Source organism: Patiria miniata, unplaced genomic scaffold, assembly GCF_015706575.1.
Source record: "Patiria miniata isolate m_02_andy unplaced genomic scaffold, ASM1570657v1 HiC_scaffold_7, whole genome shotgun sequence".
In the NCBI taxonomy this organism is placed as follows: Eukaryota; Metazoa; Echinodermata; class Asteroidea; order Valvatida; family Asterinidae; genus Patiria; species Patiria miniata.
The window spans coordinates 1,363,678-1,374,315 of record NW_024037074.1 but is presented as its reverse complement, the minus strand read 5'-3'; the positions used below and the strand labels follow the sequence as shown (position 1 = coordinate 1,374,315).

Sequence of the window (10,638 nt, the reverse complement as noted above, 5' to 3'; positions counted from 1 at the left end):
ATCACAAAAGCTGTCCACCACTATTCTACGAGCTGATGAATATACCCATTGAGTACAGTGAAACATCGATGGACGTTTTCTCACCCTGATAAAAGAACAAGTACTGGCAATGGAAAACATACAAAAATCGCCATCAATATTTCAGCAGAAAAAGAGTTGACTTGTGCCTCATATTCAAAACGCAAAATCTGACAATAAAAATAACATTTGAGTCTTGATTTTAATTATTAAAATCTCATTGTATTTGAATGCCTGTGTGTAATCTGTAATTCTTACTCAGCTCAGTAGCTTCCAGTGGCATTCCATGAAACAGCTATAAAAATGGTTTCTTTCGTAAAACATGCATAATTCTGATGGCATGGATCATTTCAGTAATTCTTTTTTTTTTCCATACTCAAACCCTTCAAAACCCTGATCAACGAAGACATGCTTCAGAGCAGGGAACAGTCTTGTCCCCACTGTGTAGGAAGTAAACTTTTCATGTTATCAAATCCAATAATATGATTCGTAATTAATGTTCCTTAGCAGGACAGTTTGCCGCAACAATAATAGCCTAGATTTTGGTCTATGAGTAAATACAGCCCTTACTTACACACAGCAAATTCGTTTCAACAGGAGATTCGTGGTTGACAATCAATTCAATTCAATTTATTCTCATAATGTAAAACATGAAACTTTTCTCCTCGTTCTGCACATTCACATAAAAAAAAACTCACATTAAGACCATAAAAACACACACATTGTACAATAGACACAACAATATGAAAAAAACTGACAAGAGTACAAACTAAGACAAGATAAGTTTGCGGTAGCACCATGTGAATGTGCGGCATTCAAAAAAGGCAGCCGTAACGGCCGATGGAACAAAAAAGGGCACAATAATTTTTTTTCACAGGGCATTTTTTCGGGAAAAGTCGCACTTTTTTGGAAAAAAGGGCACTTGTTAAGAAAAAAAGGGGCACTTGTTAAGAAAAAAAGGACGCTCTTTACAAATATTGGGGGGGGGGGGGTAAGCGCTGGTGAAAAAAAGGGCATTTGAATGGAAAAGGACAGTCTTTTCAAAATATTGGGGGGGGGGGGGTAAATACCCCCTTACCCCCCGCTGGCTACGCCTATGGGCTCTCTTCAGAACCCGAACATACTCACAAAAGAGATTTATTCACATGGTGCTACCGCAAACTTATCTTGTCTTAGTATCTTTTTCAACCATGCAAACCTTCAAAGAGTACAAACCACAAATAAAACAAACAAATTTGGGCCTCGAATAAATAAATAAATAAATAAGTAAATAAATAAAACATCTGGATTGATGGAATTATATGTATAATGACAAAAAGCCTGTGGCACATAAATGGGAGGGGATCAATGGCAAGCCGATATAAGCGGGGAGAAAGGGAACAGGGAAAGAATTAGAACTTACATGTACGAGGGGTATCCAACCATCAACCATACGCCCTGGACTTAAAAGACACGTACCCTCCCCACCCAAAGGTTCGTTACTCATGTTGGAGTTCATGGTCACTGTGCTGTTACAGCTACGTAATTCTTGGGTTCTTCAACATCAATGTTGTTCAGTCGTTCAGCTCTGTGTCTTGAACGGAAGAAGACTTTCACAAAGGCTCGTCTGTAATGGCTGCTCGTCACGTTGTAGATGATCGGATTGACCGCCGAATTCAAAAGCACAAACACGTGACTGACGGTGAGGGCGAGCACCAACTTCCGGTGCGTGACGTCATGCGGGACCCCGGCTAGATTCTCCACGAGGAAGCCTAGGCATAAGGCGATGAAGGGCGCCTGGCAGAGAAAGAACACGGCACATTTAATAATCAGCATTCGGGCTACTTGGTTACGGATATGACGAGCTTGCTGGGTGCGGACTGATGACGAGTGCGTGACTGGGTTCTGCTCACGCTTGCGTCTCACTCTGGTATTGAGATTGATGATGATCAGGCTGTACATGATTGCATTAGTAATCATCGCGATGATGAGGACGATGGATTCTAAGACATGACCGACAATCAGTCCCCAGCGACTGACGGCCACACAGTATCCCAACTGGACCGGTAGGTCGTGGTAAGGTTCCTCATCCGGCCAGATCGCGCAGAATCTAAAGAGATTCGCGTATCGCACCGTAACTACACCAGCCAGGCCAAAGGCCACCAGCCAGCTACCGACTGCCAACTTGAAGCTCTGCTTCATCCTCGTGCCGCCCTGCTGTCCGTGGTTGAGGAACGGCTTACAGATGGCGTTGTATTGCTCGTGAGTGACCAGGCTCACCATGGAGATGGAGGCGAAATAGGTGACGTACTGGGGGAAGAAGGCGCCCACACAGCCCATGGTGGAGGCAGTGGGTAGGTGACTGCGGACGGGCTTCGTAAGATAGAAGCTGTACTGCACTATGCTGCTGATCAGGAACATGAGGTCGGCCACGGCCAGGCTAGACAGGTAGACATTGGTGGTGGTCCGCATGTACGGCACACGAGCCACTACGAAGAGAAAGGCAAGATTGCCCGGGATGCCGACGGCTAGGATGGTGAAAAGAACGGTCAGCATTGTCGTGCTGGTGCTATCGTCAAGGAGGTATATTCTCGCATCCTCCCGCGAAGTCAGGTTCCATGATGGCAAGCTGCTACACTCGCTAGTCATATTCACCCGCACGTCCTCTTCCATCTTGCTTAGTCTCCAATACAAATGCAATTAATGACTGCAGGAGTGGACTAAATACAGCATATTATAAGAGGAATCCGTCTTTTATGGCGGGATACAGAGAAACGTATGTCATAAAGCCAGCTACTAGGCAGGAATTATTATACCAGCACAACGAGCCCGAAGTGTTTATTGGCGCCGCACCATTTGATCATTCAGTGCTGTCAAACCACGCACGCGCATGGTCATTACCACAAACCAACCTGTACTTGTCATTGACATAGGCCTAATTCTTCTTCCCGCCGGTTTGTCAACCGATTTTCTGCTGGTATGTTCAAACAACGGATGAGTTTCGTCGCAATGTGATTGTGTATTGAACTAAATTAAATTGTGAATATTGGTTGTCTTCCTATGCATAGTTGGGAATGTCTACCTTATAAAATAACACTTTCATGAAAGAAAAGAGAATGCTTGATTTGTTTGTTTTAGTATGAACTATAGCCTACTTCATCAGATAGGCCTACATTGTGCTTCGGCTGTTCCACCTGTATTGCTGACAAGCACGGCTTCTTAACAGTTATTTCAGAGTTTTAGGGAGAAGTCCTATTTTAGAGTCCATGACGTTTTTGCGATCTCCCGATAAAAATATGTCAGAATCTTTCATATCGTTAACCACATGTTTTCGTAGTTTGCGATTTTGAAGCATGGCAGACACAGCATTCCTATAAATAGGAGGGTGCTACTTACTCTTTAGTATTTACTGAAATGTACCCTCTTATTAGCGTCCTCCGCAATATTGGCGTCACTCGCCATACTTCAAAATGCTTATTATAAGGCATATAGTAAATCATGTTAGGACAAAGCGTTCTTTCTTCTTGAATTTGCATATAGTCGTAGTTATAGTTGATGCTCCATGTAACAGTTTTCCACAGTGAAAATGGCATGCAAATTTAACAATTACAAGTAATCCCGAAATAGAGATGTCTCTGTTTCAAAAGCGGTATCTCTATTTCTAGTAGCTACATTTTTTATAGAGATATCTCTATTTCGGGATTAAATGGTAATTCCGAAAGAGATATCTCTATTTCGGGATAAATATTTAATCCCGATATATTTCCCTATTAGAAATAGGGATATCTCTATTTCAAATAGAACTATATATTTTTAAAATAGAGATATATCTCCATTTCTAACAGAGATACCTCTATTGGAAATCTTAAATATATATTTCAAATTTGGAATTTAATGTCACTTGGCACGTCTGGGAATAGATACACCTCTCTAAGAAATAGAGATATCTCTCTTTTAGGATTAAATGTTAACTTTGCACTCCATATTTGTAACCCAACTCAAAACTCAATGCGTCACAGGATTATACTAGCACCTTTGATATACAGGGTGGATAAAAAAACCCGAAACCGACATATTATTGCTAATTGGAACAGAAGTACGGCACATGGGAATCAAAGGGAGATATCCTCTGTTAGGGTTGAATCTCCTCTTTAAAATGACACCCTGGTCATGTCATTACATTCACGGTTGACTGAGCAGTGACCAACTTTATGAAAGGGTCTATTTAGAAAATTGCATCACTTTTCAATTGTGGTTTTTGTTGTGTCATTTGTCACAGAGTGAAAGGCTATGGTTGCCAATCAATGCAGGTGGGGAAATAAAAGATTTCACCATGAAAAGTGGCGCAAGTCTCTAAAAAGAGCCTTTCAAACGAATGGTCACTGCTCAGTCAACCGAGAATGTAAGGACATGATCAGGGTGTCATTTTAAAGAGGAGATTCAACCCTAACAGAGGATATCCCCCTTTGATACACATGTGCCCTACTTCTGTTCCAATTAGCAATAAAATCTCGGTTTTGTATTTTTTCCACCTGTATAATTCAGGTCAAACGTGACCTAAAGAAACACAACCAGGTTGCTAGAAATGTTACACTTGTTATTCGCAGGGTAATTGGCCTATTTCTCTCTAAGTACCATTTCAGAGTCGAAAATGTAAGCACTAAACTTACAAGCCATTGTAGAACAGCTTCGATTGAGTCCATCGCATTAGAAGGGTGTCAAAATAATAACAACCTTCATCAATCAATCGCCCTTTCTCTTTTTTTTCCAAATTGAGGAATTGCGTCAGGTTTGTAGCCGTTTTTCCCCTCGATATTAACTTACTATGTTAATCAGATGACAGTGTCCTCCATACCCAGAAACATTTTTCCTCGTGATTAGAAATTATGGTACACATTCAACGAGTGTGTACATGTCGCACTGCACAGGTCATTACAGCCACTGGATACCCTGTTGTGATTTTATGGAGCTCCTTTAAGTACTGGGATATTAAAGGCATCATTTGCTTTTCATGCATTTTGGTGGTTTTTTCCAATACTAACACCATTCAAAATGCAAAGAAGAATGTTTAAAACCTAACCTGTTAAAAGTTCATTGGATATAAAACTTACAAGTTTTCGAGTGTCGGTGTCAAGGGCGCAACACCCTTCAAATAAAACCAAATAAAACAAAATGAAAGAATCACAACTAGTTTTTATGCAATTCATTACTTAAAAGACAATTTCCATGCACCATATAAGTACTCTGTGAGAAATATTTTAAGTGTCACAAGAAACCGTATAAGTAGAGCCAGATAACTATCTGTTTTGTACAAAATGTTTAACATTTGTTTCTTTTTTTTCTATTCATTATAAAAACAGGGCCAGATTGCTTGTTTATTTACGTAAAATATTTTACATAGTTTACTCAATTTAAAACATCAGAGATACATTGTATATTAACGTTGTTCTCCAACCATACCTTATGGAGGACGGTTGCCAGCAAGCTACATGCTTGTATCTTGTCCCGCGTGTCCTGGGCGGCCACGTAGTAGGCATGTTGGGTTGCAGGCTGGTGTGCCATGAGCTCGGCCACTTGATCAGCATCGTTTTGTTCTAGTTCTCCAACAACCTGCAACACCACAATTTGGGTTTATTTTCTAAGGGACAAAGGCTTGAACAATTATACATTTTGTATGTGTATTGCAGCTAGAAACAGAGATCAATTACAACCTATTCCATGATGGACGCGGAAAGACAGCCACCACGAAAACGCTGGATAGGCTCTGCAGGACGGAGAATCCTTTCCCCTGCAACAATGTACTATTTTGAAATCATCAACTAAACTGGGGTACATACCTATGTTCCCTAATACTGATGTTCCCCAATTCGATGTTCCCCGAAATCCTTACCCTATAACCCTAACCCTTACCCGGGGAACATCGGTATTGGGGAACATAGGTATTGGGGAACATTGTGTAGGCCCCACTAAACTGTAGTTGAAAGACATGATTCAGAATGAAACAAGTGAGAGTGCACACTAAGCATCATCTGATTGACCAACCACCGAGTGCAACGTAGAAGCTCCTGCCAGAGCTTAAAAAACTTGATCTTTTGTGAAAGTGATGATCAAGCCGGTATGAGACCAAAATTATAAGGCCTGCACTTTTAATTGGTTGGAAATATTGCAAAAAGTATGGTCCTTAAGGTGTCCATGAACTTTTTCTAATTCCACTATACAGTTTGAAAGTACAATACTAGATTTATGTTTGTGGACAAACACAGGGCTGTTTCGGTAATTTTTTGTGACGGGTGACATGTAAAGTTTCAAGTAAAAGTTCCATCAAGGAAGGATGTGTAGTTCTGTTTATAATAAATGGTGGCATATAATATGTGACTACATTCTCATAGGCCTTTGAATTATGACATCACATGTCACATGATGACGTCATCACTGTGTCATGTGACTTGTAGTCCATGATACGATAGGCTTATTCACTTCTACCTACATCAAGTTTCAGCCTAATTGGACTTACAGTTCTGTAGATATAGGACTTTGTAATATGCACATGAAAGATGACGTCACATGACCCATGATGACGTCATCATGACGTCAATCTTCGGGACACATCTTTGCTATAGGGACTATGCCTATGCTAACTTCGAATAATGAATGACAAAGATTAATGCCAAAAGTGGAGGGTAGAAAAGATGTGCACAAAGTCAATGGACTTTGAAATAGAACAAAATGAAGAAGAAGATAGAAACTAGAGATCTATGTCTGTTTGCAACAGAACATAGGGCTTTTCTGCATTATGTTTTTTTTTCTGCATTATGTTTTTTTTTTTATCAACAACACGACCCAAACTATGCATGTACAACGTTTCAAGTATACGGCACAAGAATATTATAATTTATTATGTAGCATCTGTGAGATATATTATCGTAAAAAAGAAATAAATCCATATTAAATCAGACGTATGGGACTACCTTCATAAGCAATTTTGACCCATTCGGACTGATAGTTTTCTAAATGTGAGACTTTAAAAATGCACGTTTATGATGACGTCACATGCCTTACGATGAAGTCATCTTGATAACACTTTTCAATGACATTTTCGCATTGTGGTCTTGGCTTGTACCAAGCTAGAAGTCAATCCAATGAAAGAAAGTGTTTTAATTTTTGGAAGCCGAAAGAAATTGTAAATATTAAAAAAAATTATAAAAAAATCATGCGATGACATTATGATGGTGTCATTTCGGCTTTTGCATACTAGTACCATGATCTAGCTATCCACCAAGTTTCATGACAATCGGACCTTCCCTTATACGTTTTTTTTCAAAAATCGCATTTTTGATAATGTCATGATGATGTCACACATGAATTTTGCATGTTGCGTTCATGAGATCTGGCTTAAAGGTCCAAAAAAGCAAAAACTAATATAAATCGCACAATGATGTCATCATGACGTCACCTCAATGTTTACCTATAACACATCCAGGTCTACCTACATGCCAAGTTTCAACCCAATGGGACTTACAGTTCTGTAGATATAGGACTCTAAAATATGCACATTTCAGATAACATCAAGTGACCCATATGGGATGACGTCACCATGACTTCACTCTTCGGCACAAACTTTGCTATAGGGACTATAGCTTACACAAAAATTAGCTTGCCGTAAGCTTGCCATCAGCTTGTACCAATCTTAACAAGCTTGCGACAAGCTAGAGTAAGCTAGTATTGATTTGAGCAAGCATTTTACAAGCTCGCTGCTTCATGCCCCCAAAACTTCAACGTTTTCCATAGCCGGCATTATCGAAAAAAGTCAGTTTTTCACCCAAAAATCAAAGTTGACCAAAATTACTCAGAACTTCACATGAGGTGCCTAGAGACCAGAATTGAATTCCCTAAAGAGTTCAACTCATTACATTCAGTATCCAGTGAGAAAAGAAAACTTTATGATTTTTTTACAAAATGCCCCAAAACTTCAACGTTTTCCATAGCCGGCATCATCGAAAAAGTCAGTTTTTGACCAAAAATCCGACTGGACAAAAATTGCTCAAAGTTCACATGAGGTGCCTAGAGGCCAGAATTGAATTCCTGAAGACTTCAACTCATTACATTCATCAGTATCCAGTGAGAAACCAACCTTTTTGGCTTTTTACAAAATGTCCCTAAAATTTCAACGTTTTCCATAGCCGACATCATCGAAAAAGTCAGTTTTTGACCCAAAAATCCTACTCGACAAAAATTTCTCAAAAGTTCACACGAGGTGCCAAGAGGCCAGAATTGACTTCCCTGAAGAGTTCAACTCATTACATTCAGGATCCAGTGAGAAAACAAAACTTTTTGGCTTTTTACAAAATGCCACTAAAATTTCAACGTTTTCCATAGCCGGCATCATTGAAAAAGTCAGTTTTTGACCCAAAAATCCGACTCGACAAAAATTGCTCAAAAGTTCACACGAGGTGCCTAGGGGCCAGAATTGAATTCCCTGAAGAGTTCAACTCATTACATTCAGTATCCAGTGAGAAAAAGAAAACATTTTGATTTAACCAAAATGCCCCCTAAACATCAACGTTTTCCATAGCCGGCATCATCGAAAAAGTCAGTTTTCGACCCAAAAATCCGACTCGACAAAAATTGCTCAAAAGTTCACACGAGGTGCCTAGGGGCCAGAATTGAATTCCCTGAAGAGTTCAACTCATTACATTCAGTATCCAGTGAGAAAAGAAAACTTTTTGATTTTAACAAAATGCCCCTAAAACTTCAACGTTTTCCATAGCCGGCATCATCGAAAAAGTCAGTTTTTGACCCAAAATTCTTCTCGACAAAAATTGCTCAAAAGTTCCAATGAGGTGCCTAGAGGCCAGAATTGAATTCCCTGAAGAGTTCAACTCATTACATTCAGGATCCAGTGAGAAAACAAAACTTTTGGCTTTTTTACAAATGCCCCTAAAATTTCAATGTTTTCCATAGCCGGCATCATCGAAAAAGTCAGTTTTTGACCCAAAAATCCAACTCTACAAATATTGCTCAAAAGTTCCACGAGGTGCCTAGGGGCCAGAATTGAATTCCCTGAAGAGTTCAACTCATTACATTCAGGATCCAGTGAAAAAACAAAACTTTTTGATTTTACAAATGACCCCAAAACTTCAACGTTTTCCATAGCCGGCATCATCGAAAAAGTCAGTTTTTGACCAAAAATCCGACTCGACAAAAATTGCTCAAAAATTCACACGAGGTGCCTAGAGGCCAGAATTGAATTCCCTGAAGAGTTCACTCATTACATTCAGTATCCAGTGAGAAAAGAAAACATTTTGATTTTAACAAAATGCCCCAAAAAACTTCAAAGTTTTCCATAGCCGGCATCATCGAAAAAGTCAGTTTTTGACCCAAAAATCCGCCTCGACAAAAATTGCTCAAAAGTTCACACGAGAGGTGCCTAAGGCCAGAATTGAATTCCCTGAAGAGTTCAACTCATTACATTCAGTATCCAGTGAGAAAAGAAAACATTTTGATTTTAACAAAATGCCCCCAAAACTTCAACGTTTTCCATAGCCGGCATCATCGAAAAAGTCAGTTTTTGACCCAAAAATCCGACTCGACAAAAATTGCTCAAAAGTTCACACGAGGTGCCTAGAGGCCAGAATTGAATTCCCTGAAGAGTTCAACTCATTACATTCAGTATCCAGTGAGAAACAAAACTTTTTGGCTTTTAACAAAATGCTTCTAAAATTTCAACGTTTTCCATAGCCGGCATCATCGAAAAAGTCAGTTTTTGACCCAAAAATCCGACTCGACAAAAATTGCTCAAAAGTTCAAGCGAGGTGCCTAGAGGCCAGAATTGAATTCCCTGAAGAGTTCAACTCATTACATTCAGTATCCAGTGAGAAACCAAACTTTTTGGCTTTTTACAAAATGCCCCTAAAATTTCAACGTTTTCTATAGCCGGCATCATCGAAAAATTCAGTTTTTGATCCAAAAATCCTACTGGACAAAAATTGCTCAAAAGTTCACACGAGGTGCCTCGAGGCCAGAATTGATTCCCTGAAGAGTTCAACTCATTACATTCAGGATCCAGTGAGAAACAAAACTTTTTGGGCTTTTACAAAATGCCCCTAAAATTTCAACGTTTTCCATAGCCGGCATCATCGAAAAAGTCAGTTTTTGACCCAAAAATCCGACTCGACAAAAATTGCTCAAAAGTTCACACGAGTGCCTAGAGGCCAGAATGTATTCCCTGAAGAGTTCAAACTCATTACATTCAGTATCCAGTGAGAAAAGAAAACATTTTGATTTTAACAAAATGCCCCAAAACTTCAACGTTTTCCATAGCCGGCATCATCGAAAAAGTCAGTTTTTGACCCAAAAATCCAACTCGACAAAAATTGCTCAAAAATTCACACGAGGTGCCTAGAGGCCAGAATTGAATTCCCTGAAGAGTTCAACTCATTACATTCAGTATCCAGTGAGAAAACAAAACATTTTGATTTTTACAAAATGCCCCAAAATTTCAACGTTTTCCATAGCCGGCATCATCGAAAAAGTCAGTTTTTGACCCAAAATCCGACTGGACAAAAAATTGCTCAAAAGTTCACACGAGGTGCCTAGAGGCCAGAATTGAATTCCCTGAAGAGTTCAACTCATTACATTCAG

General features: G+C 39.5%; 1 protein-coding gene across 1 annotated transcript; it reads right to left on the bottom strand.

Annotated features, from left to right (window-relative positions):
- Positions 1–1,518: 1,518 nt before the first annotated feature.
- On the bottom strand, positions 1,519–2,670 carry LOC119718785 (allatostatin-A receptor-like). The gene has a single exon (XM_038188206.1). The coding sequence runs from the start codon at positions 2,668–2,670 to the stop codon at positions 1,519–1,521; it is 1,152 nt and encodes a 383-aa protein (XP_038044134.1).
- Between the last annotated feature and the right edge of the window lie 7,968 nt (positions 2,671–10,638).

Bases quoted from the DNA above. Each gene is read 5' to 3' on its own strand.
- LOC119718785 (XM_038188206.1), bottom strand. From the start codon at position 2,670: ATGGAAGAGGACGTGCGGGTGAATATGACTAGCGAGTGTAGCAGCTTG.